The sequence below is a fragment of the Anastrepha obliqua genome, chromosome 2 (assembly GCF_027943255.1).
Source record: "Anastrepha obliqua isolate idAnaObli1 chromosome 2, idAnaObli1_1.0, whole genome shotgun sequence".
Classification (NCBI taxonomy): Eukaryota; Metazoa; Arthropoda; class Insecta; order Diptera; family Tephritidae; genus Anastrepha; species Anastrepha obliqua.
The window spans coordinates 110,361,624-110,380,253 of record NC_072893.1 but is presented as its reverse complement, the minus strand read 5'-3'; the positions used below and the strand labels follow the sequence as shown (position 1 = coordinate 110,380,253).

The 18,630-nt window shown below is 38.3% G+C and overlaps 1 protein-coding gene across 4 annotated transcripts in view; it reads right to left on the bottom strand.

Annotated features, from left to right (window-relative positions):
* LOC129237154 (lipid storage droplets surface-binding protein 2) overlaps window positions 1-14,773 on the bottom strand; it is a 28,353-nt gene extending 13,580 nt beyond the window's left edge. Inside the window, exon 1 of one of the 4 annotated variants that reach the window (XM_054871655.1) lies at window positions 14,313-14,773. In XM_054871655.1, coding sequence (XP_054727630.1) covers window positions 14,313-14,496 — 184 coding nt within the window. In that variant the 5' untranslated portion in view covers window positions 14,497-14,773. The remainder of the gene's footprint in view (window positions 1-14,312) is intronic. The other 3 variants (XM_054871656.1, XM_054871653.1, XM_054871654.1) reach the window with 3 other exon arrangements.
* Window positions 14,774-18,630: the final 3,857 nt, after the last annotated feature.

The window sequence follows — 18,630 nt, the reverse complement described above, 5'->3', positions numbered from 1 at the left end:
TTAAAGCGTCTATTTTTCTTAATTTGTTTATCGTGAGTTGTTGCCGGCGCAATACGCGATAACCCATTGCCGCTACAAAAGGAATATTCTAGACTAATTTAATAAAATGTTATAGCGTATTGTAAAATATTGTTTACGACATCGCCACAGCCAACAATTTAAAAGCGTTATAAATTTACAAGGCACAATTCTAATATTCGTACATAAGTAAGTCATTTCATACATTGTCTACGAGCATTTGTGCAATAAAGTGCGACTGTCCAGCAGTGAAATCTACTGATTTGGCATCCGTGTTTTTTTAGAGAATCCGGAGCCATGTTCATTCCTAATTAATTTTAACTTATAGCCAATGCATCGTGTCCTTTCCTTTTCTTGTTAATATGTATCACTGCAAATATTTCCTTCCTTGTGGCATTACAACGGTTTTGTACTTTTGGCAGCAGTATGGAATGCTAGTTGATTGATTGCTGTACTATTAATTGTGTCCCCCTTTGGAGCAGCTAACTACGGCACAACGGCAAGCAAATACATGCAAAAAATACGCGATATATTAAGGTTTTCGCCGTAATGCGTATTCCACTTATCCTAGCAATGGAAACTGCATACAGTATGCAAAGTTCGTATTAGTACACCCTCTTACTAATAAAAATACCACGTATATTTTCAAATTTACTTTAAAGCAATTGATTTCAATTGTAGTGCGGTATTGTATAATTAAAAAAAAAATAGAATAATAACAAAAACTCCGAAACATTTGCATAGCATTGAAAAAAATAGCTTTAGTAGCAGTGTAGCTATTTCTACTGCAGGCAAAATTCGTATTAGTACACTTAGTATGCGTTGAATTTGTTAACAATTTGTTGGTATTTTCCGTTACTTTCGAAACGATTGTGTTAAACATTCAATGTTTAACCTTGGGCAGTTGCGTTTTAGTAGCCATTTGTTGAAGTTCGCGGAGTTAGTTTGCAATGTCGCCTAAAGAAAGTGAATTATCAAACGAAACTAGGAGATTAATAATAAATATGAAAAAAACGGAAAGTCTTTACGCGAAATTGCGAGAACATTGCAGAAAAGTGTGTCTACAATACAAAACGTAGTCAAAATTTATGGAAACAGTGGAATGATTGACAAAAAGCTTCGAAATGTGAACAGGGCAAAGCTTGGACAGAGGCACAAGACTTATTTGAAACGCCTTATCAGGAAAGGTCTCACCGTCAGTGGAGTTTCACTAGCTGCAGAACTAGAAAAATACTTTTCTATCAAAGTTACACCTCAAACAGTGCGCAATTATGTAAAAAAAATTGGGGTTTAGAAGCAGAACTGCGGTTAGAAAACCGTATGTAAGCTCAGTCAATAGAAGAAAGCGTGTTATATTCGCCAGGCAATATTTCAACAAAAATATGCGGTTTTGGAAAAGGGTAATTTTTTCGTACGTGTGTAAATTTAATATAAAAATGTCCGATGGACGCATAAAAATTTGGAGAGAGTGTAATACTAGCCTTCAAAAACGAAATCTGCAGCCTTCTTTCAAGCACGGTGGTGGTTCTCTGATGGTATGGGGATGTTTCGGGGCAAACGGAGTAGGAAAGTTGCATTTTATTGATGGAATTATGACTGCGAGGCAATATATTGATATTTTAAAAAAGAATCTACCCAAAAGTGTCAAAAAATTGGGTTGCAAAAAAAAATTTATATTCCAACAAGATAACGACCCTAAGCACACGGCGTTGGATACAAGGTTATGGATCTTTTATAACTGTCCAAATTATCTCAAAACACCACCACAAAGCCCGGATATTAATCCCATAGAAAATGTATGGTCGATTTTCAAAAAGCAACTGAAACGTCATCAAATAAGGAACCGAGAACATTAAAAAAAAAATCTCAAATCAGAGTGGAAGAAGATTTCTCCAAATCTCACAAAAAAATTGGTGGAATCTATGCCGAAGGCAACGAGGGTATCCTACAAATTATTAATTTTCTGAACTATCTTTTATTTACTCTTTAAATCATTAAAAATACATGTGTACTAATACGAATTTTGCTTCTGTGTTAATTTTTAACTTTTTTATTTTTTTTTTTTTTGCAATTCAATACACTTTGTGAGCGGTTTTGTTATTTGGCCTTATTTTAGTTAATTATCTATAAAATAAAACGGTTTCAAGCATTTGTTTTAAAATTAATTTGAAAATATACATATTTTTTTTATTCATAAGGGGGTGTACTAATACGAATTTTGCATACTGTACATATTATACATACATAGATATGTGAAGAGAATTCCTTTTCACACCAAAAAACAAGCACATTTTTTTGCGCTGGTTGTTAACTGCACTTTTATAAAATATTCATGAGTCACTTACAACTGGTTAGCAATTTTTAGTTAATCTGCAAGGACTGACCAGTTGACGTCTGTTAGTAGTAAAAAAAAATTAGTAGAAGAAGCAATCGAAAATCTAAAATAGCTGTGTATGGATATCCATACTGCGTAGATACTTTTAAAAATATTAAAAATATACTGAAACCCGAAATCAAACAAAAAGATATGTAAAAAGTATTCACTAATACTAAGAAAATTGCGAAAATTATCAGAAAAAAATCCATATCTCAACGCAAAAAAATTTGCAGAGAAACAAGAAGCTTTTAGCGGCGTAGCCAGCCATAATAAATAGTATGTATGTACAAACATTAGGGCGAGTATAGTGGAATGTACTTATAGGGAAAACACGCATATGTACATATGTATGTATTAAAACTTTATAAAATTGTTCACCATTTGAGAAAAAGCATAGCGATGTACGCACTTTTGAAATTTCCTTATTTTCATTTTTGAAAAATTAGGCAGAATCAGGGCAAAAAAAGTACTGTTTGTTTAACTGCCAAGTTTGCGTGCTGAAAAGGAATGTCATTGCTAACTGGTGCACTATGACATAAAGTAATCAAGCTTTCATGCATATGTACATATTTACTTATGTTGAAAATCAATTTTAAGCATGCAGATTTTTCAAAGGATGACTCAATCTCATGCATATTTAACTAAACTTGGGCAGCAGTAACACTATTTAGCTCGATGCGGCTCAATTCGGTAATTACCGTTAAGGAAGTAAATATCTACTCCGATAGCCAATCGGCAATTAGGGCCTTGGGCTCGCTGTTTGTGCGCTCGAGATTGGTCGGTGAATGTCTGGCTTCTCTCTCGATTGCATCCGAATACTTCATCATCAGGCTCATTTGGGTTCCCGGGCACAGCGGCATAGAGGGAAACTGCTGGGCTGATGAACTGGCTAGACAGGGAACTTTGGAGACGGTTTCGTCGCGAAATGAGAGAATTGGGGTTCCCCTGAGAACCTGTGTGAGAACCTGCTCCTGGAAAGATGGGCCTCGAGTCAACTCAGCGAGCGCTGGGCTAGTGCGCAAACGTGCAAGGTCGCGAGATCCTTCTGGCCACGGGTAGATCGGGGACGCTCAAGGGAACTCTTAAGGCTAACAAAGCCCCAGCTCTCAAATTTGGTGGGCATCCTTACCGGACATTGTCCGTTAGGTGTTCACGCCATAAGACTTGGGATTGCCTCAAGTCCGTTCTGCATAAACTGTCTGGAGGACGAGGTGGAATCATCTCAACACCTTCTTCTCAGCTGCCCTGCTCTCGTCTGGCAAATACTTCGACATCTGGGCTCTCACTTTTTCGCTATTTCTGCGGATATAGCCGGTGTAGATATCATAAATTTGGTGAAGTTCATTAGTAGCTTGTTACGGCTAACTACGAACGCAAATCAGCCCCCGTCGGCGCCGTCGTAAAAATGTATGGTCATCATCGTATCTAATCTCAAGGCTCCTTATTCCTTCCCATCTCCTTCCTCCACTCCCATGTATGGCACCACAATGGACGAATTTCCTAACATTTGTCCAAGTGAGCCCTTTAGCTAGGGCAGCCATTTAACCTAACCTAACCTAGCTCGATGCGCAGTAAAGGTTTTCTAACGGTTTGTGTTGTTGTTGTTGTTGTTGTAGCAGCTTACTAAACCCTGTCAATGTAGTAATGTATGTAGTTATCGGTCGTATTCGTCCAGCTCATCCAACGGTAGGCCTAGGAAACTTGCTGCTTCAACAGGTTAGGGCCAGAGGGAAAGGGGTGAGTAGGAACGGTTTTGTTATTAAGTCAGCTGGTTTTGAGATATTGAAAAATACTATTTTTCAGCTAACTATATATTTTCAGAAACTAAATAATATATTTTTAGAAATAAATATCAATGAAAAATTACTTGGTTATAACTGTTCAGCAATGGTATAAATCTTATTTAATGAAACAAAGAAAGATAACCAGACATCCCAAATAAACTTTTCAATGGCCATTTTGTTGGATTAATGCTTTAATATTAATAATTTTAACCTATGCGACTTCCAATCACCCCTGCTTAAAATACGGGACCAACAGATAATTTTCAAGCGAAGTAAAGATTTAAAAATTATTATAATAGGACTATGAATAAGTTCGTGCGGTTTTACAACAGATGACGTAACTTGATTATTATTCCATCGATCCACATTTCCAAACATTCATTGGAGAGCTACTGTCGTAAGGCACAAACGTCAGTATAAGTTTTTTATTTGAAGCGTAAACAACAATATTTTTACCACACTTGAAAATGTCGAATTTCGTGCCAAATAATGTGTTTTTGCGGGGAATTCTTCTTCATTATTTTAATATGAAGAAAAAAGCAGCCGAAAGTCATCGTATCTTGGTGGAAGTTTATGGTGAGCATGCTCTAGCTGAGCGAACGTGCCAGAAGTGGTTTGCACGCTTTAAAAGTGGTGATTTTGGCTTGGAAGACGAAGAACGCGAGGGTGCGCCGCCAAAGTTCATGGATACCGAATTGGAGGAATTGCTCGATCAAGATCCGGCTCAAACGCAAGAAGAGGTTGCAAAAACTTTGGGAGTTGATCAATCAACCATTTCCAAACGTTTAAAAGCCATGGGAATGATCCGAAAGGTAGGCCATTGGGTGCCGTATGAATTGAAGCCAAGAGACGTTGAACGCCGTTTTATGGCATGCGAACAACTGCTTCAACGGCACAAAAGAAAGGGTTTTTTGCATCGAATTGTGACTGGCGATGAAAAGTGGGTCCATTACGACAATCCAAAACGTCGGGCAACGTATGGATACCCTGGCCATGCTTCAACATCGACGTCGGCGCAGAATATTCATGGCCTGAAGGTTATGCTGTGTATCTGGTGGGACCAGCTGGGTGTTGTGTATTATGAGCTACTGAAACCGAATGAAACGATTACGGGGGATGTCTACCGACGACAATTGATGCGTTTGAGCCGAGCACTGCGAGAAAAACGGCCGCAATACGCCGATAGACACGACAAAGTTATTTTGCAACATGACAATGCTCGGCCACATGTTGCACAAGTGGTCAAAACATACTTAGAAACGCTCAAATGGGATGTCCTACCCCACCCGCCGTATAGTCCAGACCTTGCGCCATCCGATTACTATCTCTTCCGATCGATGCAACATGGCCTGGCTGACCAGCACTTCCGTAATTACGATGAAGTCAAAAAATGGATCGATTCGTGGATTGCGGCAAAACCGACCGGATTTTTCACAAAGGGAATCCGTGAATTGCCAGAAAGATGGGAAAAAGTAGTAGCAAGCGATGGACAATACTTTGAATATTAAATTTGTAACCATTTTACGTCAATAAAGTTTCAAATTTCGAAAAAAAACCGCACGAACTTATTCATAGTCCTATTATAAGGTTGGCAAAGAAGTCTTGCGGTATTTCCGTAAGCTTGTCTTTGCAAGCGCGTAGTTCTAGTTGTATTCGTCGCATCGGTTCACGCTAGAGCTTTTTGGAAATTTCTTTTCACGTGCTAACACGTGTTTGATTAATTGTTGTTTGCTTTTAGTCGTTCGTGAGTTATAGCGTCGCAAACATGGAGCAAAATAAAGAGAAAATACGGCATATTTTTCAGTACTACTACGATAAAGGCAAAAATGCATCTCATGCTGCCAATAAAATTTGTGCAGTTTATGGACCCGATACAGTTTCCATTTCCACCGCACAACGATGGTTTCAACGTTTTCGTTCTGGTGCAGAGGTGATCGAAGATGCGCCACGGTCCGGAAGGCCTGTCGTCGAAAATTGCGATAAAATCGCTGAACTGATCGAAAGAGACCGGCATAGTAGCAGTCGTAGCATCGGCCAAGAGCTGGACATGAGTCATCAAACCGTTATAAATCGTTTGAAGAAGCTGGGTTCAAAAAGAAGCTCGATGTATGGGTGCCACACGACTTGACGCAAAAAAACATGTTTGCCCGTATGGATGCATGCGAATCGCTTCTGAATCGCAACAAAATCGACCCGTTTTTGAAACGGATGGTGACTGGCGATGAAAAGTGGGTCACTTACGTTAACGTGAAGCGCAAACGGTCGTGGTCGAAAAGCGGTGAAGCTGCCCAGACGGTGGCCAAGCTTGGATTGACGGCCAGGAAGGTTCTTCTGTGTGTTTGGTGGGATTGGCAGGGAATCATCCACTATGAGCTGCTCCTCTATGGCCAAACGCTCAATTCGGACCTGTACTGCCAACAACTGGACCGCTTGAATGCAGCACTCATGCAGAAGATGCCATCTTTGATCAACAGAGGCCGAATTGTCTTCCATCAGGACAACGCCAGGCCACACACATCTTTGGTGACGCGCCAGAAGCTCCGGGAGCTCGGATGGGAGGTTCTTTTGCATCCACCGTATAATCCGGATCTCGCACCAAGTGATTACCACCTATTTCTGTCCATGGCGAACGAGCTTGGTAATCGGAAGTTGTCTACAAGAGAGTCCTGTGAAAATTGGCTCTCCGAGTTTTTTGACAATAGGGAAGCGAGCTTCTATAAGAGGGGCATTATAAAGTTGGCATCTCGTTGGGAACTCGTCATTGAACAAAACGGCGCATATTTGACTTAAATCGCATTATTATAACCAATTTTATGAACAATTGAAAATTCAATAAAAATACCGCAAGACTTTTTTGACAACCTTATATCATATAAAATCGTCTAAAATTTTACAAGAAATCTTTACCAGCTTAGTTGAAACTGTTTTCAAATTCATGAATGCAATAGTGTAATTGTTTTAATGCGTATTCTAATTTGCAATGAATGAGCTCCTTTAACATAATTATTGATTATGAATTATTATGAGTATATATACGAGTACATCCGCCGTAGCCGAATGGGTTGGCGCGAGACTACTGTTCTGAATTCGGATTACGTTGGTGCGAATCTCGGTGAAACACCAAAATAAAAAAAAATTCTGGTAGCGGTTGCTCCTCGGCAGGCAATGACAAACCTCCGAATGTATTTCTGCCGCGAAAAAGCTCCTCATAAAAAATATCTGCGCCATTCGGAGGCGGCTTGCAACTATAGCTCCCTCCCTTTCTGGAACAACCATCAAGGCGCACGCCCCAAATAGGAGGAGGAGGTCGGTCAGACACCCAAAAAGGGAGTAAGCGCGAATTATATATATGCATGTATACATACATAAATGACTGCAATACCAGAAGCTTAGACGTTTTCTTCGATAAATTTTGTAATTGGAACTATTCGTCTCGACATATTTTTATATTCACATTGCGTACATTACCTACTACTAAATGGACCAATCATAATTAAATAATTTTTTGAGTATGAGAAAGCAGTTGGTTCCGTTATCCACTAATCACCTTTTTATGAGTTTGCACCAAGTTCTGAAAAAATCACGCGAAATAGCTCAATACACTCTGATTCAAAGTGCTTTAAGAGTGTTTCCTATTGTAAAAAAATATGTCGCTTGATTTTGCTTATTGATTATTGCAGATTATTCATTATCACTTTCGCTTTATTGTTTTCAGAACTTTATTGGACGATAAATGAATCGGGCCGTCCTAATGTGCATGCAAATACGTACATACAAATGTTTTCGCGAAGAATACATATGTATATTTAATCACAAACGAGTCGCGCAAAAACAGTCCAAAGTTCATTTCGTATGTGGCAAAATTAGCATAATGAATTATGTATGTATGTATATGTGTACATATGAATGTGTGCATATAAACCAAGTATACGCAATAGAACTGAAATTAAATACATGCCCATACGCAAACGGTACATACATATATTCATATAATAAAGGTACCTACATACATAATATATATTCATATAATAAAGGTATGCGTATGTATGTATGTATCATTTATATGTGCGCATATACTCGTACGTGTATGAAAGTATGTAGGAACACGAGTTGTTAGCACATGTTAATTTGTAAATATTTGTATGTACAATCTACCCAAAAAAGTCTACCCGTTTACAGTGCATGCCTTCAGAAATGCCAACCAAGAGAGAGAAAAGTACGTATGTACGTAGTAGGTACATTCACTCATATCTACACACTCATATCTACATACATGTATATGCACGTACATTTCGACTTTCGGACTTTGTTCGGCTCGGAGCAGCTTTGATCTCATTAGACATGAGAAAAATACAAATTGTTAAACAAATTACAAATACAATTTAGGTGTATATATGTACGTATGTATGTATATATGTTTGTATATAAAAGTGTACGGTGTTCTGTTGACTAAAATTCATATCATTAAATACCGAATGACATAGAACTGACCGGTGGACATACTGAATGCCAGTGCGACGGAAAATTTGAAGACTGCTCTGTGACTAATTGTGATTATGTGCATACATACAATACATACATATGTACATATGTAATTATACAGCAAATTGGTTGAATTCGTTTTGATTTTTTAGGGAACTTTTGATTTGTTTGTTAACAGTAATAGTAGCCCCGCCAGTGTCGGTTATATCACCTTTCATCTTCGTCTAGCTCTTCTAGGGGTAGGCCTTAAGAAGGTGGTGACGGTCTCCCGGTGAATGTCGTTTATAGACTGTCTAAATACTGTCAGGTCCAGTAGATTTGCGGTCAGTTTTGTCCTGGATTTCGTCACCGTAGTCTAAGATATGTCTCCTGACGTGCCTGGGAGGCGGCTCAGAGAACTTTCGCAAACTTTGTATTTTTTCAATTACATATTGAAATCTGGTAATATTTAAGGTATGAAAAATTATTCTAGTTTCGTTGAAGAAAATATGTAGGGTTTCACACCACTCTTGGTTCCGTTACTAATGACTTTATATGTACATATGTATGTGTGTACTTTTAACATATTTATATAGATATTAAATATTAAATTAAATTATGAATTACTATGGAATTATATTATGAATAAAATAAAATTACTAAAGCTGAATTTCCTAACTTTACTTTGCTGTCTTTTCCCTATCCTTACAAAAATAAATTGGTTTAAAAAAAGCCGATTGATCAATGCAAACCAAATCAAACACGAAATCGCCAACGTTCGGCCAAAAAATTTTATGTCCGATGAACTATTCAGTTTGGTTGCCTCCAAGTGGTTTCTTGGAGGAAAGAGCGTGTACAAGTTCTTTTAATTGTGCGCCGCTCTTGACCGGATATAAGCATACAAAAATATATATGTAGACATACTACTGTGGGCAAAAAGTAAGGTGAATTTATTTGCCAAACTTCGCGGGATTAAAATTTCGCTCTAGTTATTTTTTTCATGAGTTGGCAGCACTGTTAATAACATCTGGGCCAACTTTCATGTGAACGTCATTATCAGTAATATATTTACGCTTGTGTTTACCAAACGACCAAGAGTGCATTTTTCGATTTTTACAAAGTCCGATTTGATAGAGCAGAGAAGTGCCATCAAATTTTGTTTGCTGAATGAAATTTCGGCTGCGGAGACGTTTAGCATGTTGCAGAAGGCATTTGGTGATTCGACCATGTCGCAGAAAAATGTTTATAAGTGGTACAAAGACTTCAAAGAGGGTCGGGTCGAGAACGTGTTGATGACTTGGAGCGCTCCGGACGACCATCGACGTCAACAGATGACCAACACGTCAATAAAGTGAAGGAGTTAGTGCTCAAAAATCGTCGGTTGACTGTTAAAGACCTTACTGATATGATCGGAATATCAGAAGGATCTGTGAAGACCATTTGGGCCTACGAAAAGTCAAATCTCGTTTGGTACCGAAAACTCTCAATTTCTTGGAAAAAAGTCGTCGCGTTGATGTGTGTGAAACAATGCTTTCAGACTAGCAGGACAAGCTCAAATGCATCATTACGGGAGATGAGACTTGGATTTATGCTTACAACCGCGAAACATTCGACCAATTAAGCGAATACTTGTATCGTGCTAAAGGCGAGGCCAGACAGAAAAGAGCATGTCAAAGTCGTCAAAAATAAAGGTCATGATGACAGTTTTTTTTTTTCGATTTTCGTGGTGTGGTGCACTATGAATTCCTTCCACCTGGCCAAACTGTTAATAAGGAATATTATTTGAGCGTTATGCGTCGTTTACGTGAAGCAATTCGTCTAAAAAGACCAGAATTATAGGCCAACAACTCTTGGTTTTTGCATCACGATAATGCACCGTCTCACACTGCACTCGTTCTTCGTGACCATTTCGCCAAAAATTCCACGCATATCGTTCCGCAACCACTCGCCTGGTTTGGCTCCGTGTGACTTCTGGCTATTCCCAAAACTCAAGAGACCACTCCGGGGAACGCGTTTCGAGTCGATTGAGGAGATAAAAGCTGAATCGAAGAAAGGGCTGATAGCTATACCGGAAATGGACTATTTGGCATGTTTCGGGGATTGGAAAGATCGTTGGCATAAGTGTATTTCATCGAGAGGGGATTATTTTGAAGGGGATGAAATTGATTTACAAGAATAAATAAAGATTTTTCATTTTACAACCAAATTCACCTTACTTTTTGCCCACAGAGTTATAACAATTTTCGCAAGGTTTCTGTGGGCAAGTGTAAGTCAGCAGGGATTAGTGCAGGCCTTCTTCAAGTCAATTACAGTAAACTCTCGTCAATAATGGAAGTGATCAAGCATTCATGTAACCTAACTCAGTATCAAGAAATTATGGCTGTTTGATATATACAGGGCCCGCCATCTATCGTTACGGATTTGAACTAAATATTATTTGAAGAATGGTAACACTTAGCTGTCATCTGATTTGACAGAAAATTAGTTTTATTCTTCCGCTGAACGAAAATGGCTGTGTATACGCTCAAAGAACGCTGGGAAATATTGCGACATTACTTTGAAAATCAAGGTAATGTTGCAGAATGTGTACGAAAATTACGTACGGCAATGGGAAAAAGAAAAGCACCGAATGAAACGTATGTGCGTTACTTTGCGAAAAAAGTAAGAGAAACTGGGTTGTTATTGACAAACCAACGCGTGCTTACACCCGAAAATATTGCTGCTGTGGCTGAGAGTGTTCGTTAATCACCAGGAACATCAGTTCACCGTGGTTCTCAACAATTGGACATTTCGGAGACATTATTGAGACGAGGCATACAATCGAAAATGTGTTGAAAAATTGGACAGATCGTATGGGATGGTGCATGGTTAGCCGAGGCAGCCATGTGAATGAAGTTGTGTTCCATCATTAAACGGAAGGATTGTACTTCAAAATAAAAAAAAACAGTTTGGAAAAATATTGAGTAGTTTCTTTTTTATAGCATTTTTAATTCCGCAAAGTTATATGGCGGACCCTTTACATAGATTCATAACAGCATCACTAAATTGCTTCAATTGTTCAAAACTTTGAGAGTGTTTTTTCTATTCCTTCACTGTCCTAAAGAACTTTCAGAGTTGGTGAATTGTATGTAGTTAAGTTAGTTTCAGAATTTTCTTGCCGTCATGCAGCGATTCCCCAAATAACCACTACCTTTCACTGTTTGCTCCCCATTTTTTTTTTACTTACGAATATCACCTCACTTCTTGCATTTACGATTTTGAATCGAATTTGTGTTCTAGGTGCCTCTTATCGACAGAACCAGCACTAACCTAACCTATACATAGATCTCACTAGTTTGCTTTAAATAAGATTAATTTCGCAAAATCACACAATGACAATTACAGCTAAATATTTTACTTTTATGTCTACTTATGACTCTTCTGTGCATATTATATATTGATTTATTGGCTATATACATCCTTATGTATGTATGTATGTGCATTTCGTTGAGTATAGATGTAGAAACATACGTATGTGCGTATACGCTGCTGTTACTAAAATAAGTAATCAATTTAGTTAAGCAATAAAATATGCAAAATCAACAAATAATACTGCCAATTCAACTCGAAAAATAAGTGGCATGTTTAATACAAAAATCGAGTCGAAGTACATAAATGGCCACATACATATTTTCATAATATATTTTATGCCGCTTTTAATTAAATACCAATATCTTCAAATTATGCATAGTATTTACTAACTTCTGATCGCATCAAATATAGGTGCGCAGTTGTTGTATTCTTGCCCGCCTGTAATTGACTTCAATTGAGTTCAATTTAGCAGCGATTACTGATTGCTGTTGTTTTGCTGGTAGCTTTTATGAAGCAATTAAAGCGGTCAAGAAGTGTTGAGGAGCTTCAGAAAAGTAAGAAAACAGCGAAACATGGGCATACGTACAACCGTGGAATATAATATAAGTACCTATGTTCATAAACACATGTACCTATTCGCACATTGTAGACCCAGCATAAAAATTTCAAACATCTTAAAAATTTTGTAGTTCTATGCAGCCGATTTAAATTTTTTTTAATTATGCATACATAGGTATGTCTATAAGTAAGAGAGCATACTTTGCGTTCATGGCAGGAAAAATGGAGTTCGTCCCTGAACGGAAGCTGGACGTACCGTTTGATTCCCATAATAGCCAAATGGGTTAACCGTAAACATGGACAGTTAGACTACTATCTGACCCAAATACTGACGAGACATGGGTGCTTTAAATCCTATCTATATATGTAGGTTTAAACACGAAGACGACCCGTACTTTTCTTATTGTGCACCACCTGTAGAAACCGCAGAGCATGTTTTGTTTGTCTGTCCGCGATTTGCGTTCGAAAGGGAGGAATTAAACACTAAGGTGGGGCAGCCAATTACGGCTGATAACCTAGTGGATATTATGTGAGTCAGAAGAATATTGGTCCGCTGTATGTAATATGTCAAAAAAAGTAATCTCCAAACTGCGTTGCGTTGAACAACAGTGCAGATCTTAATGAAGAGGCAATAGGCCACTCCCCTTCCCGTCAAGTGATACTTAACGGTCGACGTCGCTGAACAACACCGCGCAAATTTTCAAGAATTAGAGCTCCACCTCCCGCGAAATCATGCTTAACGGCTGTTCCGCGGTGGGAGGGAAACAGAGCTGGGGTGGGTTTTTAGTGGGTGAGTCGCAAAGCAAGTCCCATATTTTTCGGCTTTCAATACTTTGTGCCACCTCAAAAAAAAAAGAAAAGAAAAAAAACAAGCGCGGGGTCGCGTATTTGCTATTTCACCATAAAAGCTAAATTGTGATTTGAAGCAGATACAACTCATTAGCAGTAAATAATTCTAGACCTAGTACTGCAGCAATATGTGCCAGCTCAGCACCAATTCAATTTACTACAGGGCAAACATGTACGTACATTGTAAATATGAATACATGTCTGTGCATATGCATGTGTTCGTATCCCCTTGACTTCGTATGAATTCTCCATATATTTATTTGTATGCAATGAATTTTCAAGTAGGTGACTTGAGCGAACCACTCACACTTTCTGGCTATTTGCAGTTCTCGTCAAAACGAATGGCATAAGTATGTACATATATATGTAAGTGTGCTTGTGTGCATGAAAGCAACGACGATCTGTTCACGACAGCCATACGAAAAAGGGTGCCGGCTGTCGTTAACATTCATTTGGATGAGAAATGTACGAAATGTGCGAAATCCCAGTAAAAAGTTATCGAATTAGGAGGAGGAATAGTTATAATAATACGTCGAATATACATACATATATGTACTCATGTACATAAGCTCATACATACATACAAAGATATACTATATGGGATTCTATACATTACTGTGCATACAGGAAGTATTAGTAGGTGTATGTCAGTCATCAAGTACAGAAAAATATTTGCGTTGCGATAAAATATTATGTACATATTCAATGATGCATACTCATGCATATATTTATGGAAGTTAGCTGATTTTACCGCAATTCTAGACTGGAAGACCTGCTAGCGGTACTGTGCCGCCCCTTATAATTCCAAAATTATTAACTGAACTATGTTAGCTTCCAACCAAAATACCGCACGTCTCGCTAATTAATCTCACTTTTCCCCACCGGCTTATGTATGTATGTATGTATATGCATACCTTTGACATTTTGGTAGACATCCTGACTTTTGTCCCAGGCTGCTCCTACAACCGGCAGTTTAATAATACGCTCAAGCGATTCCAGATGTGGCAGCAGATTCTGTACATCTTTGCCTTGTTCAATAGCAAGTTCGCCGTTTGCGGTAGTCAAAGGAGATTTGCTTTGGTCTGCACTTGTCGCCATTTTAATAAATGCTTGCAATTTTTTTTATTTTCTAAAATATGGTTTTCTGTAAACTGTTTGATATTTAATTTAGCACTTGCACTTAGAATTTCTTCAATGTGCCTTAAAAAGAAATTTTACGATATTAATTCACTTGGTTTTTAGATTGCACAATTTCACAGCTCTTTATATGAGTAATTTGTGAATAAAAAAATAATACAAAAATATTTTTCTTTAACTCGCAAATTTGGTTTTTATTATATATTTACTCTTACGAATGCGATACGCTTCTGACTAGCCTGCAGCTCTGTGCTCGGGTATTATATGAAAAGCACAGCCCAAATACTGTATTCCAATGCAATATCTCGGCTAGTGCAGCTTTTTACTCAGAGATCAATTCGCTAGTTGCTGACGCGATCGGTAAGCTATGTGTTGTGTATAATTGTGCTATTGCCACTCTTTATGATGGCTCTCCAAACGGCTGCTGGCGTAATTTCTCTTTATTGCACACTTGAGCGCTCATCCAGCCGATTTGAGTGTTGTTTTCTCATTTAGTTGCGTGAAGCATTAGCGCTCGCCGAACAGAGGGAAACTCGGTTTTTGTCACCTCATATGACAAATTTGGAGTTTTGGACTCTGAGTTCGCAGTTCAGAAATTGGTGGCGTATTTTGAGTATTTAACTGACATTCTCTTAAGCGTATGGCTAGCAGCTATTTATGTATTTTGTATGCATATATGTGTGGGTATATATGCAAGCCCTGCTCTTAATAATAAAAATAGAAGTTCATCGCTTATAAACTGGTATTTTCTGGTGGTGGTAAAAATTCACTCATTTTATTCCGGAATAAGAATAAGAAGAATTACTTGCTAACAGCACGAAGTTTAAGTTTTCATAGATAAAATCCAAATTTGCACTAGTGTAAGAATAAACTTGTATATATGGAGGTAAACAAGGTGTTGATACTTCTTACATAAATTAGTATCAAACAAATTAGCTACTAAAAACTGAAACATACATATTATCTACTCGCACATGTATGTCCATATGTACTTACAAACATATGTATGTATGTATAGGAACCATTTGATTTGGTGATGCAATGTAGTGAGTCTATAACTTCATGACTGCGGCAGATTCTTAGAATTCCTCATTTTTCTTCAAATAAAGAAATGTGAACTTTGGAATTAGAAAAGTGACGAAACGCGCCACTCGATGATAAGAATCAGGCGACGCACGTTATCAGCTTGGCAACCAAATTATTGCACCGAAAAAAACAAGCGAACTAATAAAATAGTATTTTTATATGATTTAGTAGTTAATTAGTTTTTACTGGCACTTGAGAAAGCGAAATGTCTTTGAAGCCATGAGCCGGCCTCATGACTAAAATATTTAGGTACTTTACACTTAGGCGTATTGAAAGATTAAGACGCCTGCATTTTTGTCGCGTGTACTCTCATTATACAGTATGAACACATATATGTTTGTATGTATTATATGTATATTTGCGCAAATGCCAATATATTAAATAATAAATTATGAATACTCGTAGGTCTATTAACTTATTATAAATAGAAAATACGAGGGGTGCCTTTTATGTGTCGGGATTTGGCAACCCTGGTGTTGCAATCTGGCAACTGACAACTGTATCGCAAAGTTTGACATTTTTTGGCTTTTACGTACTCAGAACGTTTTGAAATACCAGCGCTATTTGTCTTGTAAGTTGTTACAGTAACTTAAAAAATTTATCTCGGTCCAAAAATGGAATTAAATCGTCAACATTTTCGTGCGATTATTTTTTACAACTTTCGACATGGATTAACTCAGCAACATTGCATGGATGAACTTAATTCATTTTTTGGCGATGAAGCTCCATCAAGGACCAGTGTTTATCGATGGTATGCAATCGTGGTGAATTCAATCGTGGTCGTAGTTCACTCCAAGACGAATTTCATGAAGGTCGTCGAAAATCAGTTGTTGTTCCGAAAACCATTGATGCTGTGCGCGAACTGATATTGCAAGATCGTCATGTGACCTATCGTGAGATTGAGACAATCTTAGGCATTAGTGGGACGAGCATACATTCAATATTGCATAAACATTTGACTGTCAAAAAAATTTGTTCGCGTTGGATCCCACACAATTTGTTAATCGCTCAAAAAAAGGCTCGTGTCGATTGGTGGAAGGAAATGCTCAAAAAATACGATAATACGATCGCGGGACTTCGAAACACGTCTATGACATCGTGACAGGTGATGAATTATGGATTTATGCGTATGAGCCCGAAAGTAAACAGCAGTCGACTGTATGGGTGTTTCAAGATGAGCCAACTCCAACAAAAATTGTTCGCGCACGAAGCACTTCCAAGCAAATGCTCGCCTGTTTTTTCGGAAAAACTGGACATGTCGCACCTATACCACTAGAACAACGCAGAGCAGTAAATTCTGAATGGTACACAACCATTTGTTTTCCAGTTGTCTTCCAAGAAATTAGGAAAACCAATCGCCAAAGACAGATCACTCTTCACCAGGACAATGCGAGCTCTCACACATCGGCTCAAACAACTGCATTTTTGAGCACCCAAAACATCGAATTAATGGGTCATCCGCCGTATAGTCCTGAATTGGCACCAAATGACTTCTTTTTATTCCCGTACGTAAAAAACAAACTGAGAGGTAAACGTTTTTCAACACCTGAAGAAGCGGTTGTGGCATTCAGAATGCATGTTTTGGAGGTACCTCATTCAGAGTGGCAAAAGTGCTTCGACAATTGGTTCAAACGCATGCAAAAGTGTATAGATCTTCATGGAGAATATTTCGAAAAACAATAAAGTGATTTTCGATGATTAAAATTTGTTTTTGTTCTCTAATCCCGACATATAAAAGGCCACCCTCGTATTTATTTCAAGCTCGTGAATGCGTTGAGAATTGCCATCAACACAAGACTGAATTGTATTCATACTTTTTACTTAGCGCAATATCCGACTCATCAATTTGGCGTTCGTAACACTTTGGAGCATTTCTGGAGTTATGTCGATTTCGTCGCGTCCTCATAACTTCAGAGAGGTTTGCTTCTTTGAGGTTTATAAGTGGCTATCTTTAAGTATATATATATATATAATTGGAGCGTACACCCTTTTTGGGTGTTTGGCCGAACTCCTCCTATTTGTGGTGTGCGTGTTGATGTTGTTCCACAAATGGAGAGACCTACAGTTTCAAGCCAACTCCGAACGGCAAATATTTTTATGAGGAGCTTTTTCATGGCAGATATACACTCGGAGGTTTGTCATTGCCTGCCGAGGGGCGACCGCTATTAGAAAAATGTTTTTCTTAATTTTTGGTGTTTCACCGAGATTCGAACCGACGTTCTCTGTGAATTCTGAATGGTAGTCACGCACCAACCCATTCGGCTACGGCGGCCGCCTTTAAGTAGCCCCACAGAAAAAGTTCAGCGCTGTCAAACCAGGCGAGCTGTGCCGGCGAAGGAATATTTCGCATTTCCGGTGGCTCGCAAAGTATGGTAAATGTTGTACCGTTTTTAACGGTTAAATAAATGGATTCTCTTCAGCTGCTGTATAAACGCCTTTTACTGAAAATTTCCGTGGAGAGGAACACTCTAATGAGCCTATAAAAAATGTTGAATGGTCTGTGACTTCAAGAAATATTTAGAGAAAATGTTTAGAGAACTTAAAACTACAACCAACTACTTTTAAACTGTGTGAAAACTTCTTATATGACTTATACGGTGCCTTACAAACCCCCTAACTTTATTTTTGACCGTTTAAAACTTACGACATAATAAAATACGACATTCTTGTGAATGGTCCAATTTCTTCAGTAAAGCCATCGTCTGCCGATGACATGTTTCGGCATTCTGCTAGAACCAATACTACTCGGATTTATCCTAATTAATGACTCCAAAAATTCGGTAATCTCCGACCGATATCGGCCACATTTGACATATATATGTAATTGGCGCTTATATCCTTTTTGGGTGTTTGGCCGAGCTCCTCCTCCTATTTGTGGTGTGCGTCTTGATGTTGTTCCACAAATGGAGGGACCTACAGTTTCAAGCCGACTCCGAACGGCAGACATTTTTATGAGGAGCTTTTTCATGGCAGAAATACACTCGAAGGTTTGCCATTGCCTGCCGAGCG